Source organism: Agrilus planipennis, unplaced genomic scaffold (assembly GCF_000699045.2).
Source record: "Agrilus planipennis isolate EAB-ADULT unplaced genomic scaffold, Apla_2.0 scaffold26, whole genome shotgun sequence".
Lineage (NCBI taxonomy): Eukaryota > Metazoa > Arthropoda > Insecta > Coleoptera > Buprestidae > Agrilus > Agrilus planipennis.
In genome coordinates this window covers 589092-612431 of record NW_020439469.1, presented here as the reverse complement: position 1 = coordinate 612431, position 23340 = coordinate 589092, and the positions used below count along the sequence as shown (strand labels likewise).

At 34.4% G+C, this 23340-nt stretch overlaps 1 protein-coding gene across 1 annotated transcript in view; it reads left to right on the top strand.

The window, feature by feature from the left end:
- The window catches only part of LOC108740305 (43 kDa receptor-associated protein of the synapse homolog), a 105887-nt gene that overhangs the window by 20543 nt on the left and 62004 nt on the right, over nt 1-23340 (top strand). The window contains exon 3 of the mRNA XM_025979084.1: nt 20315-20437. Coding sequence (XP_025834869.1) covers nt 20315-20437 — 123 coding nt within the window. The remainder of the gene's footprint in view (nt 1-20314; nt 20438-23340) is intronic.

Below are 23340 nucleotides of genomic sequence, written 5' to 3'. Positions count from 1 at the left end.
AATCCACCCTCGTAAGTGAGAACTGGAACAAATAAAAGTTAGATGTTAAAATAAGAAATAATGTTATTTCCTTGGCCTTAATGCATTTCCCCTGGCATACAAAATCGCCAGTAACCTCAAAATACAGCTAAACAAGTGTCTGCTTCTATATTTCTATGCAATAAGCTTCACTGGCTCACAGTTATTAATATTTTCTATGAACGAAATTTTACGTAAAAATAAAATGTAAAAATGTACACTTACCAGAGTAAAAGCTGCAACGACTGGTACAAACACGCTCTATGACATAGTAATGGCTACTAATTGGCTTGTTGCTATGCTGACGTTGTATAATACGCGCCTGTTAAGGTGAAACGTTGGCGTTTGTGCATATTTACTCGATAATTTTTATTAAAGTTCGCCAGGTAAGGGTGACAGTACTTTAGTGAGACTCAAAACTTTGTTAATATTGTTACATTAATAATACTTTTTTACTTTTATTTCATGAAATTATGTTTTATCCTGTGTTCAGTTACATAATTATAGAGGGAATATTATTATAGGATTTAAATAAAAAATTATAGGTATGGTTACAAGTTTAGTGGGATTAAGCAATGGGGCATGCCAGGGGAGTATACATTTTTTTACTTTTCAATCGTTCATTAGTTTATAGTGATTTAGTTGCGCAATTTACACGGCTTAAATAAAACACGAGATTAATAGTTATTTTGAGGATGCAGGACAATAAATTAATTGATTTTCTGAAAGATTTCTGATTAGGCCGTTACAATCCCAATACTGTATATTGACCCATACATATATGAGGTTTGTTAGCATTTACTTACTAGATATATTTTGGGGATAAGGTTAAATGCCTTTCACCCTTTTGGTGTCAGGACATATGCCGGAAAGACACTTATTTTATCATTCTTTTGCTTTGTTAACAAATTTTTAGACTCCATAAACTTCAGTCTTTTTAATGTGAACATAGAAATACTAAGCTAATAATATTTTGATGATATCGATCGTACTATAGAAATATGTACTAACGTGTGTAAAATAATGAGTACATAATTCCACGAAGGAAATAGTTTTGACTGATGAATGCAAATTCACTAACTTTGGCATGCTGTTCAGCTAACATAGCGAACATACTTTGAACACTAAAAGCATACGGTAACATACTGGCATTCAGAAACAATTTCGGGTAAGTGTGGAGTTTTGTTATAAGAACTACTGTGACATTTCAAACGGATAATGTTCAAAATACAGTAGGTACATAAAGCACGACCTCTTAAAAAGTGTCAAAGCTGTTTATTTAAAAAATAACATTCAGGGGCAAAAGATTAATATGCTTAGATTTGCAGATGATATAACAGTATTAGCATCTAGCAAGGAGGACTTGGAAATAGCTTTAAATAAAATGGAAGCAGTACTGACAGATCAGTACTGTATCAAAATAAATAAAAGTAAAACTAAAATACTGATATGCAAGGGAAAGAGCGAATATAAAGATAGGAGACGAACAATTACAAGAAGTGGCTGATTTTAGATATCCAGGAAGTCAGATAAGTCAGGACGGAAGGAGTAGTAGGGATATAAAGCAGAGGATAGCGCAGGGTCGTGTCGCCTTTAATAAAAAGAAGGCACTTCTATGCTCGCGAACGGTTAACGTAGAAATTCGAAAAAGGTTGTTAAAGGTGTATGTTTGTAGCACGGCGTTGTACGGGAGCGAAACATAGACAGTGGGCGCCGCGGAAAAGAAAAGGCTAGAAGCTTTCGAAATGTGATGTTATAGACGAATGATGAGGATAACGTGGGTAGGAAAGGTTAGAAATGAAGAGGTATTAGAAAGGATAGGAGAACAGAGGACTCTATGGAAGTCAATAAAAAGTAGGTGAGATAGGCTTTTCAGACATGAAGGTCTAGTCAGAGACATATTAGAGGTAGAAACAAGAGTTAGGAGGGGTAAAGGTAAACTTAGATTAGATTACTGTTCGCAAATAGTCAAGGATGTGGGTTATTCTAGTTTTAGGGAAATGCGAAGATTAGCTCAGGATAGAAAAGAGTGGAGGTACGTGTCCAACTAGTCTAAGGACTGACGACCTTATGATTATCATGAACAGCATTCGCAAGAATGTTCCACTCAGTTACTCTCACTTAATGTTTACATCACGTCAACAAAAATCTCTATACAATTATGAAGAAGTTTGTAGTGATTGACTGATTTGAATTAAATTTTTGCAGTATATTCCGAGTAGAATAGATGAAAAAGATGAAACAAGAAACATAGTTGGTTTTTATTTCACAAATTATATTTATTCATATAACGTTTCCGTTTCGGCTTTTACACCATTCTCAAAAGACGGGAGTACAGTATCAAATCAACTGCACAGTATTAATTATACTCCAGTATTTTGAGAATAAAGTAAAAGTCAAAACAATATAAGAGCCGAGCGTCCTTCTTTCCTTTCTTCTATTATAAGATGTTTCACAAAAGAAAAACAACGCATATTGATCGCATATCCCGAATATCATGTAGGGAATTTTGCGAAAATCGCATCGACAACACTGCCTGTCCATTTATATTGTTGTAAACTTTTCTCTAGTAGTAACAAAAACAAGAACAGAGAATCTGTTCTTCGAGTGTAAAATGTAATGTATCTATTTTTAAATATATGATTTAAGTAAAACAACAAGTTAAAGAAATTGCAACTAATCTGAAAAATCTGACAATTTCCTGTACAAATGAAGGGTCCGCAGGGTGTCCGAGTGTGCGACAGATTGTAGTTTTAAGTAGTAGTAGCAGCAATTTGTGAAAATAAATGTTTTTATTTGTTTTTGATTTTAGCTGATACGAACGGACGAGTACGTTTTTTATATTCCAGGTAATGTGACCGGAGAGGTATGTGTGTATCTTAGTATAGATAGCCGTTATTAAGTAAAAGTTATTAGTAGAAGGGTGTTGGTGGAAGAAGAGACATGTATTGACGCATTTATGCCTATTTATAGGTGAAGAAGTTACTCCTCTTAACTCCTGTTTCTCTGATTAGATCTTCATGCCTGCGGAGGTGTCCTACCAACCTATCTCGCCTATTTCTTATTGACTTCCATTCTTTGTTCTCCTATTCTTCCTAATACCTCTTCATTTCTAACGTTCTCTATCCACGGTATCCTTATCATAACCTTTTTCCGCCGCGCCCACCGCCATGTTTCGCACGCGTACAGCGCCGCGCTCCAAACATACACCATTAAAAATCTTTTTCGAATTTCTAAATTAACATAGAATAGAGCAAGGAAGTGACTTCTTTTTATTGAAGGCGACTCAACCGTGCGCTATCCTCTGCTTTATATCTCTACTGCTCCTTCCGTCCTGACTTATCTGACCTAAAATCGGCGACTTTTTCTAATCTTTCGTCTCCTATCTTTATATCCGCTCTTTCCCTACTTTTTCTTCCCTTGTATACCAGCAAATTCTTACAATTCCCCTATTTGCCTCATGGTTCTAATATTTCACGCTCCGACTCGTGAAATATTGCACCTTATTGATGACATTCCCCGAGGTAGTCCCCGCCCGAATGGGGGACTAGTTTACGTCCGGAGTGCTTTACTCCAAAGGACGTCATCATTTGAGTTTGGTGTGTTTCCCTTGGGATATCATCATGTGGTGGTTTCCCGTTACCTTTCACATCGCAGTATTGCGCATCAGAGTGTCATACCGATCCTCGTGGTCTCTGCCACTCTTGAAAGAGTTGCTGCCCTCATTAAAAAAAAAAATTGTTCTCAAGAGACAGAAAAATTAGTTTTATTTGGTCGCCGGCGATATTTGACGTGTATTCGAGGCGTCAGCGCGAGCTAAATCGCGAGTAAAATCTATTGGTTTAATAGAGTAACAAAACTGTTGTGGACCTATAAATTTTGTTTTTCATTCTCCTCTATTTCAGATAGTACATTTTTAATAACTATCTTGATGTTATCTATCATGTACATTATCAGTTCTTATTTTCACCACTTGTTGTAAAGTATTTTGAGGCAGCCACCATACCTGAAAGAAACACCCCTATTTCACAGTTTTATGTTTTTACTTCTGTCGACAGTCCTGAATGAGTGCCTGATTTTTTTTTATAACAGTTATGATTACTTTTCGACATAATCATCTTGATGAATGAGTTTCATAAAATGTTGCCGCCAATGAATTTAAATCAATCTTAGTGTTGTCTTGAAGCTCATCGATTAGAAGCAGGAAAAGCAGACAAGAGATGAAAATCACTCGGCGTTAGATCCGAGAGCCATACAAAACAACGTACATGAAACACCTCGTAAACTAATTTTTATAAACTCCACACGCTTTTTTAAAGAGCTGTAAATGGGTAATGGCTCATTATTGTCTGTTTCTCATTAAAAAGTCCGAAATACCGTCATTATGACAAAATCGTGATATTATTTATTATACTGATAGTTTAAATGTATTCGACCTCTTTAGACTTACGATGAACGTGATTCCGTATTTTCTACAAAAGGCTAGTCAATAAAATAAAATGAAGGTAAGTTTTAGACAAAAATTGAAAGCCGCAAACTAACAAACTGTTATTAGTCTTGATCAGAGTATCTAGATTACGTTTGTGACAGAAAATCATGAAAATTACATTAGTTATAAATATTTAAATGCTAAAAAAACGCGATTTTTTCGCTTTTTGTGGAACTCACATTTGTCTTACTAAAATAATTAAGAATTGATATTTTATAAAAGTTTATTTTATCGTTGAAGTCAATGTTTCACTAAAGAAATAACTTTTGATTATAAACTATAGTCATGGTGTAAGAATGAATAACTATTCCAATTTCCTATTTTTTTATCGTTCACGATGCTTACGTTGTCGATTGTTGTACGTAGTTGCTCTATTTCAGATCTGCGAGAATTTTAGTCTGTAAAGTTGCCGAGATAAAACCTTCTGCAATCACGCGAATAAAAAAGCACGAACGACAACGTCACAGAGGCAAACCTAATAAAGAACCATCGGAGCTTAAAGCAACAGCTCAGCCGCTCATGTAGACAATAGACATGACCTGATTTGCTAAAAGGGAATATTTGTAAAGTTTTGTCAATTCCGGTGACTACCCTACTTTATACTGCAGGTGCACAGGGAGAATGTTACGAGGGTCGCTTCATTATATATCATTTATTAAAGCCAAGTGAATATAAAAAAGTTTTGTTACAAAAAGTTATGTACACACATGGTTATTTTTTAATATAATCATTTTGACGATTGAAGCATTTCTCATACCTACGGGCACTACCTATTACTAATATCTCCTTGGTTATGTGCTGCAGGCAGTCAATTTGATTAATTTAAATGAGTTTTACGTTATTAGTTTGGAATCGGGGAAAATAAGCAGAAGTTAGAAGTCATTCTGCATTAAATCTGACAAAAACTGACTCATACTGACTTCTACAATTGTTCTGATATATATGATTCACTAAAATTGCTCAGAGGATCTTCAGATTGAACCAGTACAGTGAGAACGGGTGTTGTCATGGATCAGAAGAATTCCTGGAGGCAATATACCTCTTCTTTGTTTTGTATGGCTCTCGGATCTAACGCCGAGTGACTTTCATTTCTTCTCTGCTTTTCCTGCTTCTAATCGATGAGCTTCAGGACAACATCAAGATTGATTTAAATTCATTGGCGGCAACATTTTATGAAACTCATTCGTCAAGATGATTATGTCGAAAAGTAATCATAATTGTTATAAAAAAAATCAGACAGTCATTGAGGACTGCCGACAGAAGTAAAAACATGAATTTTCGAATTTCTAAATTAACCGTTCGCGAACATAAAAATGACTTCCTTTTATTGAAAGCAACTCGATCCTCCGCTATCCTCTGCTTTATATCCCTACTGCTCCTTCCGTCCTGATTTATCTGACTTCCTAGATACCTAAAATCGGCAACTTCTTCTAATTTTTAGTCTCCTGTCTTTATATTCGCTCTTTCCCTGCTTTTCCTTCCCTTGCATACCAGTATTTTTGTTTTACTTTTATTTATTTTCATACAGTACAGTTTTGTCAATACCTTTATTTTATTTAAAGTCATCTCTAACTCCTCTTTGCTAGATGCTAATAATGCTTTACTTCAATAAATAATAAAAAAATACAACGTGTAATTATACAACACGCTACTGAAGTGAAACTTCTTCAAACATACCGGGTTAGGAGTTAAGGAATTGGTTTAATGGTATTAATTGTACACTATGAATATTAATTTTACACTATACATGTCGGAGTTTCCTGTAACGAACGTTGAATTGAAGCGCGCTCACGGCTCAAGCGATCCCCACTACGAACTCAACTACGTGGCCGAGTAGAGGGGGGACATCCGTTGCATGATTTCGTTAAATAGCAACTCGCATGAAACAAACTTACCCTACCGTGCGTAAAGAAGTTTCACTTCAAAAAAATTGAGTCGTCGCGGGACACCAGGCAGATGTGATAGTTCGAAACTATTTTGTATATAAAATTTGCATGGATTATCAAAAATAGTAAATATGACATAATCAAAAGCAAAATATCTCCGAGCCGAGTAGGGAGCCGTAGAGTTACAAGCGCGTGGCGACAGACGGTCTGACCCGCCGCAAATGATGTTTCACAACAAAAAGTTTGATTGTTAAAAGACAAGGCAGTCAAGATTTATTAATTTTACATTATCATTATAGTTAGATAATTTGCTTTTATAACAAAATATACTATTGTCTGTCAAGGATGAAGAGCGATAACTGAGCTAAAACATTAGAAGAACTTATTTTAATTGAAATTTATTGCATGAGCTTCTGTACAAGAATGTTAATTTATAGTACAAGTTTGAATTTTGAATGTCTATCGCACTGTTCTGTTGAACTGAATTGCTGGTCGCTTTGTTTGCTGCATCGAACTGCCTGATGCTGATTACACTGTTGCTGTTTCGAATTGGTTGCTCTACTTAATTGATCTGACTATACATGATTGACAAGTAAGGCAGGCGATGCTGCTTATACATGTACACGGATCGAATATTGGAAGGTAGATATAATTTTAGAACGTTATAATGTATAATAGCAAAATCTGGAAAACTCCATGGGGTTCAAGAAGAAACTAGCAAATTACTAATTGCGGATGTACGGGAGATAAATATTTTATTGACAAAACAGTACTGAATAAAAATAAATAAAAGTAAAACAAGGGAAGAAAAAGTAGGGAAAGAGCGAAATTAGAACAAGTGACCGATTTTAGGTATCTAGGAAGTCAGATAAGTCACGACGGAAGGCTTAGTAGGGATATAAAGCAGAGGATAGCGCAAGGTCGAGTTGCCTTCAATAAAAAGAAGTCACTTCTATGCTCGCGCGAACGGTTAATTTAAAAATTCGAAAAAGTTTGTTAAAGGTATATGTTTGGAGCACGGCGCTGATTGGGTGCGAAACATGGACAATGGGCGCGGGGGACAAGAAAAGGTTAGAAGCGTTCGAAATGTGGTTTTACCGGCGAATCGCCAGTATGTCGTGGATAAAGGTTATATAAATGAAAAGGTATTTCAAATAATAGGAGAACAGAGGACTCTATGAAGTCAATAAGAAATAGGCGAGATAGGTTAGTAGGACACCTTCCCAGGCAGGAAGGTCCAGTCAGAGACATATTAGAGGCAGAAACAGAAGTTAGGAGGGATAGAGGTAGACCTAGATTAGATTACTGTTCGCAAATAGTTAAGGATGTGGGTTGTTCTAGTTTTAGGGTAATGCGAAGATTAGCTCAGGATAGGAAGGAGTGGAGGTGTGTGTCCAACCAATCTTAGGACTAATGACCTTATGATGATGAAGTGCATAAACAAAATTATTCAAGTCACTTTGATCTCGATGTACTATTGTTATATAAACCAATAAATGCAAATACCGAACGATAAAAGAGAAATGAAGAATCGACTGGTTTTTGTGTTATTTCTCTAGTTTTGTTTAAGTTATTTCTAGGAGGTGCATAAAACACCTTTTTGTGTATAACTCAACAAAACGACGTGTTTCGACCGCTACAAGAATAGTTTAGGATGTAAAATTCTTCTCAAAATAAGGCTGCCATCCATATAAGTATGTAGATAATAGGATCATAAAAAGAGGCTACCTTCTCAGTTCTTATAAATAAGTAAATCTCCTAAATATGCCTGAACATTTGTTACATTCTAACACACAACGATCTTGATCTATATGACCGCAACTGCATCAGACAAAATGTAGGATCGAGGTGATTTGAATTTTTGTAGCGTTAATTGAATATATTAGTGAATTGATTTTTAAATTAAATTAATTTTGCCCACTACAGATAACCTCAAATTATTGATAAAAAATTGTTGCTGCTGTTACTTCCTTGCCGGGAATCGAACCCGGGCACTTCGTTTTACGCACCAGTACTCATCACTAAGCTACAAGAAGCAACAATTTTCCCTCATTAATTTGAGGTTATCTGAAGTAGGTAAAATTAATTTACTGATACATTGAATTAACCCTACAAATATTCAAAGTATTTAATTAATAATAATCCCTTAGTGCGTGTGTGTGTGTATTTGTGTTTCTGCACTCAGAGAAAACTGTAAAACAAACTTCTACAATTGTAGAACTTTTCATTACAAGTAGTAGCGAATATAGGGACAGAAACAAGTTGTAGTGAAAATTAATGTAATGTTGTAATTACTCTATTGTCTACAAACTGTTTGTCTCTCTACCACAACGTTGAAGAATATGTACGTACTACAAGTTTCTCTTAAAAATTACTTTTAATTGTAGGATATTTAAATACAATAATTAGAAAAAAATTATACGAAATTGTAGAATATTTCTCTACAACAATTAAGAATGAATTATACAATATAGTGTTACTCATCTTTACAAAAAGTAGTTGACTTTACCATTGCATTGAAGTACATTTGAAAATATATTGTAGTGAGTATTTCTAGAATTGTGTAGTCTACCTTTGGGTTGTAATGATGTATCTATTAATCACTACAATTATTGATTTTATTTTTAATCAATTTAATCTCACCAGAAACTATAATGAATATGTAGAAAAGTTTACAAATAAAACAATCAGTTATTTAAATCATGTATTTAAAAAAGCATAAAACATAATAACTTAACTTACAACAAGGAACAAAAACTTGAAAGCTTATTACAAAGTAGACGTCCTTTTCTGAAAATAAATAATAAATACTTCTACCCATTCTGTTTCAAGTAAATGACTTCTATGGAATTCATTCTACAGCTAAATCTTGAAAACCCCACTCAGACAATTTTCCTCTTGTAAAAGCATCCATAATAATGAGCAGCAAGCTGTTAAAAAAATAGATTTCAGATGAACGGTAAAAAGACGGATATGTTTCTATTATCCTGTAAAATTGACAACCTTTTTTTGTAATTTTTCCTTTGTCAAATGGCTCGCCACGCTAGGTGCAATTGAAAGGTTCAATTATTAATTTTACTGCAATTAATAAACTTACCGTACTTAACAAGAACGAACAGATCAGTAGAAGCCACTTAACTAACACTAACGCGTAGTAACACCATACAAGCGAAAAAACTTATTGCACAATATTAGCAAATACTACAAACGAGATCACACCCTACTACGGTTCTAGATATGTTTGTACTGAGTCAGAACAAAAAACTGAAACGCAATAAATATTTGGTAAAAATTGCTAATTTTTTCCTTATATTTTCTACAAAATTTGTTTAATCTTTCTACAATTTATGATGAAATTCACAAAGTTGTTGTCGTAAATATTTCATTCAAATTGTAAGAAATTTGCCTGAGCCCCTGTCGATATTTCTCCTACAATTTACCACTACAATTTTATAGTCAAATTTAAGTTTACCGTTAGTTAACCTTACTACAAACTTGAGTCGCATTTTCTACAAAACGACCTCTACAACGTTATAGTAATTTTTCTGAGTGTGAGATAACCTTAATAAAAACGAAATAGCAGAAAACTTTTGCCTTTTAACAACCCGTTACAGCAAATAGCAAGTTTTTTTTTTCCTTAAGAAAAGCTTCATTAGAATTGTACAAAATGGGAAATCTATAATTGCAAAACATTGAGTACTTAATTTATCAAGTAAAGGTCACTGCATTAATTCGTGCCCGCAATTTCTATCTACGTATATATTATGTAAAGATTTGGCAGCAAAGTTTGCAAGCAACATAAAGCTTCAATGGCATAAATTGCGGCGTACGTGGCGTTTACTCGTCCGCTATGTTAGTTTCATAAACATGATTTTATGTTATTTCAAGTAAGCACGATTAACATATCTGTGAAAATTACCTGGACACTATGTTTTGATAAATTAACTTAACTAACTTCGAAAACACTTCATTTAATGATGGTTTCGATGCAATTAGTAACGGATAACATAAATTAATTATTCAATAATTAGTTTTCTGGAAAACGCTTTTAATATTCTCTTTAATACTTAAACCACCTAAGTGAATAATTTATAAAACATAACACACTCCGAAGTGCTTTAACTCAATGCGGCGTGATTAAATAATGTGCTATAAATGAAAAAAAAACACCTTTTGTCAGTCTTATACTGGGTGTTTTTGAAATAAGTAGCAAAATTTGGAGGGTGCTAATTAGACGCAGTAGAATATAGAATAGTGAGTACAGTAGCATGATTAAGAGACCAAATAAATATTAAGAAAACCACAACAGGTGACAATTTGAAGCCGGTCCTGGGCGTGAATTGGCAACGTAGATTATACCTATGCACCGTGTTGAAATAAGGACCTAGGCGCTACAACGATGGACAACATAAACAATACCATTGCTTGTCGATTGGCTAAAGTAAACATCAACAAAACTACTACTATGAATAATGTTTAGATTTAACGGTACATATAAATTAATAACATTTGTTCATTGCTGATAATATGCAGCACTATTTAAATTATACCTTAGCATGTGAGTACACAAAAGATACAAAAAAAGGTAAGTATCTTATAATGACCAATTTCACGTCATCCTAGAGTGCATTATATTTCTTACACAGAACAAACACACGTCCATACACTACAAAATTGTCCGAAATTTGAATCTCGTTCTAGAAAACAGGCATCGAGGCGTCTACCAAAATTATTTCTGAATCGAGCTAAAAAGTTCGGAAACCACACCAATACTGACTATCACTATTTCGTGAAACATTTGTCCGTAGACAACACCCTGTAAGAACAATTTGGGTCTGCTGTACTTTCCTAACGAAATCATTAACATAAATTCACTAGCAGCAGTTTTTTTTGTAAGCCTTGTATAATTGCTATATTTGCTGCACGTAAATGATAAGGACGCAGCAACTACTCTGTAGAAAGAGCAAGGTTCGATTATACTGCTTTTCCTGGTGTACTACTGTACCACACTTTTTAATGAATAAACCCTTAAGGGTTTTAAGAAATTTATTTCATTAGAAAAAAACAAGTACAACTACAAGTAACAAGTACAAATTAAAACTATCGTGAAACTAAATGACCAGAATAAACTAAACTAATTGAACGAAGGAATATATACTATGAAAATACTAAATGAAAAAATGTACAAAGACTTGATTGGATTGAAAATGTAACGAATGACTTGTGCTGACTTTTGATAAAACCGAACATGCTCCTTTAACATCTGCCACACTGTCAGACAGATAGGAGGAGCCAAGGTTTATATATTTTGCGTGTACAACATTGGGGATTGTCTTATATTAAAATCAAGGATTTCATCTTCTTATTAGTGATATGGTACAGGAGTGGCCGTTAACGCCTCGGGAATGTATGATGTACGTGGCGATTACTGTACAATTTGATCGTTGCGTTAATAGTGGCGTACTAAGCTACCATCGATTGGCTAAATTCATCAAGGTTACAACGTTAAATAAACAAATAACTATTAACTGCAGTTGGGTATAACATAAGCATCTTGAATCAGTTTTAATCTAGTTTAACAACACATGAGCAAAAAATACAAAAAATACAACACTGATTGATATATGCCAGTTCTACCAGCTGATTGAATACGGCGTTGCATTGTCGCATTTCTCTTCAGGACCGGAATTATATTTGCATGTATTTTCAACTACGTTTTTCTCGAAAGCAGTGAACTTTCGGGCCTGTAAACTTTTACTTAATATTCTTATTTTATAGTGCCCTATCGTCTCATGATATATTACAACTTATTTCAAAAACACCCTGTATATCATTTAAAATAAACAGTCGTTTAGTTGTCGCTTAATTCTGTATCAAAACGTTAAGTAAAATATAATATAGTTATTAATTGGCCAAAACACTTTAAACGACTGAACTGGTTACTTTAACTAGCTCAAAGCTCTTAGCTAGTTCTGTATTCAGCATTAAAATATTATTATTGATTGGTTTTAGTCAATTCAATTCTTTATTTACTGGTAGTATTTATAAGAACCATGTAATGTATCTACGTCATTAACTTCATATTAACCAACCTGTTTTCAAGAAGCAACTTCACTTTATTCGATGATTTATCAAAACCTACAGTATACTGATGAAAACTAATATTTTTAAAATCTAGATCCACATCTACTTTCGACAAATGTCGATTCAGAAATTACTGGTATTTATTAATTTGGTTTCCCTGCCTACTATAATATATAATATATAACCTGCATTGCAGATTCAATTTAAAACTAGGCCCTAGTACGTAAACTGAAATACTACAGTTAGCAATTTCATCAGCAAGTGACGATATAGTGCCAATAACTTGCTTTATAGTAATTTGACACGGAGAGTAAGTATTTGTCAAATTATTTCCATAACAAAAACAATTGTATAAGTACATACGTATGAAACTTTCCTTTGCGGTATTTCCAGTTGATATTTATTTAATACTTTACTAAGAAGAAAGGAGGATGCACATTGTAAACTTCATATTCAAGCGAAGTACGGAAGCAATTTGCATAATTTGAACGTTTGAAAGAAATGAAAGCGAAAATTCGCTTCTGGTTTGAGTTTGAGTGAGAATAGCGTATCATATTTTACTTCAATAAATTGTATGAATTTAATCTTATGTCGTGCTGCCACATTTCCCAGACGTTATATGAAAAGAGAGGATGTAAAACGAAGGATATGAAGAATAAAGCCTTGTCATGGTAAATATGTAGAATTATGAAAAGTAAAGGAATGTCAACGTTGCTGGTATCTAAAAAAACCAAAAATACTTAATTTTTTGCAAATAAATTCATAGTTTTATTCATCATCATAAGGTCGTCAGTCCCAAGACAGGTTGAACACGCACCTCCACTTTTTTCTGCCTTGAGCTAATTTTCGCAATTTCCTAAAAATAGTACTCCCCAGATCCTTAACTATTTGCGAACAGTAATCTAATCTAGGTTTACTTTTACCCCTCTTAACTCCTGTTTCTGCCTCTAATATGTCTTTGACTAGACCTTCATGCCTGAGAAGGTGTCCTACTAACCTATCTCGCCTATTTCTTATTGACTTCCATAGAGTTTTCTGTTTTCCTATCCTTTTTAATACCTCTTCATTTCTAACCTTCTGTATCCACGGTATGCTCATAATTCGCCTGTAAGACCACATTTCGAACGCTTCTAACCTTTTCTTTTTCGCCGTGTCCACCGTCCATGTTTCGCATCCGTACAGCGCCGCGCTCCAAACATACTTCTTTAACAATCCTTTTCGAATTTCTAAATTAACCGTCCGCCAGCATAGAAGTGACTTCTTTTAGTTAAAGGCGATACGACCCTGCGCTTTCCTCTGCTTTATATCCCTACTACTCCTTCCGTCCTGACTTCCTAGACACCTAAAATCAGTCACTTCTTCTAATTTTTCGTCTACTACCTTTATATTCGCTCTTTCCCTAGTTTTATTACTAACTGAAAATTGGAATCGAAAACGAATTAAAACTTACCTACTTTCTTTGCTGCTGTAGTGTACAACTGCTATTGAGAGAGAGCACCATTCTAATTTCAATTCAAAGTTGCGGTTAAATGCCCTCATCGTCCAATATTTTTCTCATTCTCTCAAACTAACAATCAAAAACTTTCCCCAAATTTTGGCGCCACAGATAAATGTCCATGTTGCCCACTCCTGGAATGGACGTCAAATGTACTTTTCATTAAACTTCCATAATCCACATCTTAAGGATGTGCTGATATATACCTTCACTTAACAATAAACTGGTGGAGTGATACTTGAATAAATCATGTGCATGAGACTTCAAGTTTATATCTTTCTACTGAATTGAATTCTGTTATACGATTGAAACGTAATAGATCTTTCTATTATGTCAAGTGAAATACTTATAACATTAACTTAGAAAATAGGGTGCACAGTATGCGCGGTCAATTCGAATTACAAAAACGTGATTACATTGAAATCAAATATTCAAAGTATTTAATTAATAATAATCCCTTAGTGCGTGTGTGTGTGTATTTGTGTTTCTGCACTCAGAGAAAACTGTAAAACAAACTTCTACAATTGTAGAACTTTTCATTACAAGTAGTAGCGAATATAGGGACAGAAACAAGTTGTAGTGAAAATTAATGTAATGTTGTAATTACTCTATTGTCTACAAACTGTTTGTCTCTCTACCACAACGTTGAAGAATATGTACGTACTACAAGTTTCTCTTAAAAATTACTTTTAATTGTAGGATATTTAAATACAATAATTAGAAAAAAATTATACGAAATTGTAGAATATTTCTCTACAACAATTAAGAATGAATTATACAATATAGTGTTACTCATCTTTACAAAAANATATCTATATTAAATAATGAAATCCTATGACATTGCTAGTTACTTAATAGTGGATTAATTTAATATGCAATATTAATTTGAAATCATTTTTTCGATTTTCTTATTTTCCCACTACAAACTACCTCAAATTAATGAGGGAAAAATTGTTCCTGTTGTCACACTCCCACCGGGAATCGAACCCGGGATCTTTGGCTTTACGTATCAATGTTGTAACCACTAAACTACCACTTTCCCTCATTAATTTGAGGTAATTTGTAGTAGGTAGGTAAATAAAAAAACTCGAAAAATGATTTCAAATTAATAGTAATTACATTGGTCAAACTAATATGTGACGCTAAATTAAACCATCGGCAAAATGTTTCTGCTGTGTTTGATACTGTTTAATAGATTTAATCGTAAGTTTTTGCTGTTTACAAAGTACTAAAGACAACATCTGCTGAGATACATAAATAAATTGTTGGCCTTGCTTGCAATTCCCTTATTTTACAACTCCGTAATAGCTTAATATACAGCTATGCATATAAATACAATTGAAGTTTATGTCTGTCATACTGAAATAACTGCTCTTTTTTAAGTTCATTTTATTATTTAAATGCTATTAAGCTACAAACGACAGTTTTCCCTGTCTGTATGGCCTTATCTTCAAAAGGAGGTTGTCAAAAATGAACTGGGCTACTTTTTGTTTATTAATTAGTGTAATATTAATTACAAATAGTTTCACATGGATGAAATCACGGGTCAAAACTACTAATAAATAATTTAAAAGTTCCTTTTCATTGTCTATATCGAACCGATGATTTTGTTACCAGCGAAAGGGTTAGTTGCATGCCTGGGGAAATTCAAAGAAACTACAAAGAATGATAAAGGGTTTATGTAAGCGTTAAGAGTTTTAGATTTTAGTTCACGATCAATTAAATTTTTGCGTTGAAAATATGCGGTTCACGATTGCTGCACAGGTGTTACATATTCCCCTTTTCACACCTCTGATTAAAAACTTGTTGTCGGTGTTAATAAAGCACAGTTTTTTTACATGTTTTTACAAGATTTTTATTCAATTTCAATTAAAGACAAAATAGTTAAGTTTAGATTTGAAAAATGGCATGTGGAACAAAATCTGCCCGACAATGTGGGTGCTTCAAAACTGTGATCCTTTCTATTTCAAAAATACATCTATAGGTACATAGCATTTAGCATATCTATTATTTAAGATCCACTTTTTCAGATACTAAAAAGAAATTTGATATTTATTCATTGTTCAATGATAACACAAGTGTTGTATTTTTGATAGCGGACAAAAGTGATTTCACAGAAACAGACATCATATTAGAAAATACTACAAACGGCACAGTGAACGCCATCTGTAGCACGATGCTATATTTTAGGATTACGTATTTTTCAACAAGGTCCACTTGTGTGGATATATACTTGTTGAAAACGAATCTTGGCGTAGCCAACCTCAACGTGATGGGCACGTTAGCTTAATCGAATAAAATAATTCGAAGTGGTCTGTAGTGCGCTGATGAGATCCAAAAAGATCGAAATCGCGATCCGCGTCTGGCAGTTTCGACAGAATACAAACCACTTCGAATTATTTTATTTAGACATCATATTCTTAAAAAAGAACTTTTTACCCGTAGATCGCTTGTATATAAAGTAATCCATGATGATCAAGATGCATCGGTTATCGGAGTCGGTCATTAAAAAAGGTTCTGCCACGTTGAATACGATTGTATTGTTGCATTCGTCCACGACTTCTCGTCTGCTGTCCCTTACTGCCGACGCATGTCGACGATTTTCTGTGCCAGTCTTCCATATCGCTTTGTAACGCCGAAATGTCCTTCGCGGTGGATTACTTCTAAAACTTTTGAAACTTTGTTCCTCGGAAGTACCACTTGATGTTTGCTTCTGGTTTTATCTGGACTCTCCCATGTTCTCTTCAAAATTCTGTGGTCTAAGGCAAGGGTATTTTACTGGGCCCAATAACTTTTCGTTTGATGATTGAGGTGGCTCATGTGTGCCCACGATGGTCATATTGGACCAATATTTTCGTCGTTCATTTGGCCATCGATCAATTACTTATCTTTCCAGGATTCCTCAGGCTGAACAGTGGTTCGATTCCACACATAAACAATGTTTGCAGTTTTTCTTGCAAGGTCTTCTAGCCATTTCAGGAAGGCGTGATCCGTCCTTAAAAGGAACTTCAGTCCTTATAGGTACTTGTAGAGATGTTCTAATGTTTTAATCCCAGCCAGTGGCTCTCGACGGGTCACACAATAATTTCGTTCTTGTTTTGAGAGTGTTTTACTAAAGTACCCGATGTCCTTTTCCTCTCGTCTTATACTTTGGACCAAGTCTCACACTACTAGTATCGGCATCAACGATAACGCGTTCGCTGAACTGTGGGGATGTCAAGATTGGAGTCCAGAGAGTGTAGTCTTCAAGTTGTCAAATGCTTTTTGACATTTGGGTGCCCATTGGAATGAAATTACATCTTTTGTAAGTCTATGTAGTGATCGGGCTATATCGGCAAATCCTCGTCTGAAACTTCGACAGTAGGAGCAGTCCCAGAAAACTTCTAAATTTGTGCCGATGCTTTGGTATGCTAACTTGGTATGCTAACTTCGTAGGGTCGGACTTAATTTATTCCGATGTTATGACACGGCCTAGATAGTTCACTTATCTTCTAAACAGGGTGCACTTCAATTTTTGCTGCCAATTCTTACTCAGTATGTTTGTCTATTCTTGATAATGATAGACCACTGTCAAAACATGTTGAATTTTTAAATAAATCAGTGAAAAGTTACTATGTGTTTTCTATATTTTTTATATACATATAGTGAGTTAATCATATTCTTTCACGATAGTTGCAACTTTAAAAATTGCATAGTATCCCATATTCGTTTCTATTGGTTATAATACCTCTGTCTGCCTTTTCCCCACTATACCTTCAGCCTATATGACTCCTTTGGATTTAATGAACAAGAATAAATCTCAGTAACTTAAGTAGAGAAATTGATCTAACATGGTATCGAATTACGAGCCAAAAGCTCGCGGGATATCGCTGCTGATTATGCGAAGGCTGTCATGTTGCATCAATCGATTAGATAACTTATACGTATAATGTTCTGACAGAATTTTTTCGAAAATTAGCAATCATCCGGACAGTAAATCAAATTTCATTAGCACAAGATATCTTAATTCACTTAAATATGGGCGTTTTATTTAGTACGTTATCTCCATTACAAGCCTTCACTGTGTATTTAATTTGCTAGGTTTAAACAGATTCAATTTTTGTGTGAAAAACTGAAAATTTCCTGGTCTATCAGAGGCGACGATTAAAGAAGGCATATTTGTTGGTCTTAAAATTATACTTCTAATTGAAAACAGATGAGTTTGAAGACGTAATGATCATCACCGAAGGAAGTGACCGGAAAGCTTTTAAGGAAATTCTACATAAATTTTTTACATACACATTTAGACCATTTCCATGCAAATGTAGGTGACGTTGGTAAATAGTGGGGTGAATGTTTTTATCAAGACATAAAACAAATGGTGAAAAAATATCATTAGCAATAGGATATGAAACTAATGGTGGACTACTGTTGGATGCTGAAGAGATATAAAAAAAAGTGTCAATCGGAGCCTTTTAGGCAAGAGGGAAAGGTTTTCAACGAAGAGTAAAGAATTTGTATGTTTTGCAATGTTTTCATTTCTTTTTATTAATGTCTTAATTTTTTATATTTATTTTATAAATACTGTTGTGAATTGGACATTGTGTTTATTTTATTATAGTTATTAGTTTATTCATCTTGAGCATATTACCATCTATTTATTAGTTGTACGTGACTATTTCTACTTTCATTTTTATTGCCAAATTTCCCTTATACCTTCCTTCCTAGAATGTCTAACCATCTGCACCCCTTGTAATTTCTTGAATCTATTGTTGTATCTGTGTTGTATTTACCTCTTGTATCTAGCCTCTTCTTTGTATATATATATTTTGTTGTACCTTTATTTCAGAACTTATTTGTATATTTATTAAGTTATATACTTATGACTATATTAGCTCCCTATCTTTCTCAATGAGATATAGTTTATCGACCACCTCCACAGCAAAATCATCTCTTCCGAACGAGCTATAATAGATTAAATAGATTGTTATGAACCATCGTGTTTTATTTATTGAAGTGTTTTTAATTCAAAACAAATACCTATAAATCATTATAAAACACAAATACATTTTTATATGCATTTTTTCTGTTGACAGAAAAACCTTACAGACTTGACAATGTTGTCATCGTGCTTTTATTATTGATTAAAATTCTTTACAGGATCAAACTCCTTTTTATGAGAGTGTCTATGTAGACTTCTAGAGCTTGCTCTTCAGCAGGCGTCTAATCTTCACAAGCACGAAAAGTTCATTTTATGGCTACTACTACTCACACTTACTAGTGGTAATAAACTCAATGTCAATACTCGTTCCGATGCTGCTGAACGTTTTTCATTGTTGTCTTCCCGTTATTGACATTCTCCGTGTATAAGACGCATTTATGGCTCTTCAAGCATTTTGTTTTTCTTTTACAGCTTATTTCATCCCTTCATAATGCACTTCTTTCATCGGAAAAGCGCCAGAGACTTCCTTCGAAGCTTTTTCTTCTTTATGTTTCTGAACGTTAACACCCAATTCGAACCAAGTGGTTACTACTATAGATGATTTTATAAAAATGTAAAATTTGTTTTGCATTTAAATTTTTTTCTTCTAACAAAATAATTCGAAGTGGTCTGTATTCTGTCGAAACTGCCAGACGCGGATCGCGATTTCGATCTTTTTGGATCTCATCAGCGCGTTGCAGGCAGCTCCGACAGAACACAGACCAACCTTTACCTGCTGTCTTAACAGCTGCCTGCGACGCGTTGATGAGATCCAAAAAGATCGAAATCGCGATCCGCGTCTGGCAGTTTCGACAGAATACAGACCACTTCGAATTATTTTGTTCGATTATGGTAACGTGCCTATCACGTTGAGGTGAGCTACGCCGGGATTCGTTTCAGCAAGTAGATATCCATATTTTTAAATGGACCTTGTTGGAGCATATGTAATCCTCAAATGTAGCATCGTACTACAGATGGCGCACACCACGCCATTTGTAGTATTTTCTTTTTTCTTCTAGATCTAGATTATTTACCGTAAGATACGAATTGTAAGCATATGTGAAAAGTTAAGAGGAAGATAAATGTAATTGAATTTTTTGGTGATACTGAGTTGTTTTTTCGTTTTGATAAAGGAAAGTGACTGTAAATAGCCTGAATATATTAAAAAGCGAAACAATAATAATAATACACAGGTACATTGCACGGGATGTGGGGAGGTTGACAAACGCGTGACACGCACTGATCAATTAGAGCCACGACGCTTACGAGCGAACGTAAACGAACGAATTAAAAATAAGTAGAAATTATGAGTCTGATTATTGATATCTTTTCTTTTACTGAGTGCGTTTTTATTTATACTCATATATTTATTTTGATTTCAGAGATGCCTTGGAACTGGCTCATAAACAATTGTATATATCAGAAGAATTAGACAATCCAAATATGAGAGCGGAATCATATTTAAATTTAGCAAGATCTCATCAACGTTTAGGTAGTTTAGAAAGGTAAGTTGACTTTATCTTTCTAATCATGAATTTCTTATACATTATGAACCTAAAAATAAAATAAAATTGGGTCTGCCGCGGATACATGGTGCATAAACGAAGTAGAAATTTTTCTTAATACATAGTACAACATAAGTTTACTTTAAAGTATTCGTGTAAGTCAATGAGAAAAGAGCTTAAGGGGATTCAGTAGTACTCGCGCCGTAAAGTAAAAACACGCTTACCTATTCTGGATATTTTTTAATATGAAATATTCTCAATTTTTAGCCACTACACACTTCCTCAAATTAATGAGGAAAAATTTTGTTGCTGTTGTCACANAGAAAAGAGCTTAAGGGGATTCAGTAGTACTCGCGCCGTAAAGTAAAAACACGCTTACCTATTCTGGATATTTTTTAATATGAAATATTCTCAATTTTTAGCCACTACACACTTCCTCAAATTAATGAGGAAAAATTTTGTTGCTGTTGTCACTGCCCCGCCGGGAATCGAACCCGGGCTCTTTGGCTTTACGCGCCAATGCTTTGACCACTAATTAAGCTACGTGAGATGACAACAGCAACAACGACAAACCGTACTTATGAGTAACAGATCCGTGGAACTAATGTAACTATATACTGAATATAAATATACATACAATGTAGAAATCCCAGGTTCGATTCCCGGGGGGGGGGGTGACAACAGCAACAAAATTTTTCCTCATTAATTTGAGGAAGTGTAGTGGGTAAAAATTGAGAATATTTCATATTAAAAACTAACTCACTTCGGGAAGATTTCTACATTGTATGTATATTATGGATATCATGAGTTTAATATTTGAAATAGAGATTTGAAATTTTGTAGGAAGATAAACAAAGCTATGTTCTAACGCATCTCAGAGGCCTTTTTTAAATTTTTTCATTTCCATTGGAAATATACGTCCCATAAAATACATCAACATTAAACACCTATAACAACTTTTAATGATCAACTTATTGAAAACTGAGAATGTACCGAGTTAGTGTGAACCTTTGTCTGTTACCATACAAAAAATCACGTATTTATCTCGCAGCGTTAAATCACAATGTGTAGAATACAAACCCATGTTTTCCAAAAAATTAAGATAACTCCGCCGATTGATCTAGCCGACTGATTTCATATATATATATATACTGTGTTACCTGCTCTAATAAGTATGTGTTAACATTAAAACATTTAATTAATATACGTATACTTCATTACTTTCTCTAGCGATTTGCCCCTCCAATGTCTTGGATGCGCACTGGCAAAATCGTAGGTAGGGAGAAAAAAGCTCATTATACTCTCGACTCTTGTTCATTAAACATACTTTTTCATACAGTACCTGCCAAAAGTTTTGTTCAATCATGAATAGTAGTGCGAGTCGAAAGCAAGCGTTAAAACCTTTAATATGTCTTGAAATATAAATAAACATCTCGTTGATATTTTCAGTAGTAATTGGTACCAATAACAGCACATTTGAGCAATGCAATTTTAGTGGATAAAATGGTCAATTCGCTACAGAAAGTAAACGAAGTATAGTAAGGTACCAGACATAGATGGAGTGCAGGTGGAAGTTACTACAAGCAGGTCAAAAAGGTTAGAAGTCGTTTGTTTGAACTATTTGGTCTCAGTTACGAGACGGAGGGCAAATATTTGCGAGAATTTTAGAACAAATATAGCTTAACTTCTCATGTGTCAAAAATTTTAACTAGAATTGTAAAGAGAAAAATTAAAAATAGGGCTGAAGAAATTTTTCGGAGATGACCAATTCGGGATGAGAGGAAACAGGAAAATGTGAGTCCATATTACCTATACGGATATTGCTTTAGAAAACGAAAGAAAAAGAAAGCCTATACATAGGATTCGTAGAAAAAGTGTTTGCTCATGTTAAATGGGAAGAGATGTTGAAATTATTTAGGATATGATACTTCCAATTTTTGTAGCGTTAATTCAATCTTTAGTGAATTCATTTTTGAGTTATTTTACCCACTAAAAGTAACCTCAAATTAATGAGAAGAAATTGTTGCTGCTGTCACTCCATTGCCAGGAACCGAACCCGGTACTGGTTTTACTCACCAGTAAGCTATAAAGAGGTGACAGCAGCAAACCAACGATAGGTACATACCTAAGAGTGTAGGTATACTTCGTTTACTGTAGCGATGTGACCTTCAGTTTGACCGGCGCAAAGGAGAAAAGAACAGCACTAGGCCAGAAAAGCAAGGAGACAACTTTCGGCCAAACTCTCAATTGGTGAGGAGCGTATAATCCGTACAGTACTGCACGGAAAAGTTGACCACTTTATTCACTAAAATTGCATTGCTCGAATGTGCTGTTATTGACACCAATTACTACTGAAAATATCAACAAGATGTTTGTTTATATTTAAAGACACATTAAAGGTCTTAAAGCTTGTTTTCAACACGCACTACTATTCATGACTGAACAATACTTTTGACAAGTACTGTACAAAAAACTATGTTTAATGTACAAGAGTCGAGAGTATAATGTGCTCTTTTCTCTCTACCTCCGATTTTACCAGTGGGCGTCCAAAACATTGGAAGGGGCAAATCGCTAGAGAAAGTAAACGAAGTATGCTAAGCTATCAGGAGGTAACAGCAGCAACCCAAGGATACGTACAGGTCGGACGAAGGAATCTGGCTAGCGGTCGCGCAGGTACATGCTTATTTATGACCTATTTGGGTGAATCACTTCGAACCGATACACAAATAAGCTTTCAGTAGGCGTAAATTATAGTATTAATACAGATGGGACAGTAGCGTACTAGAAAATAATGTAGAAACGTAAAAAATAAACCTATTGCTTTTGTTTTACAGTTAGTTTTCACATTCACTGTCATCATGGGAATCTCTATCACTGTCATCAACAGCAACAATTACTTCTTC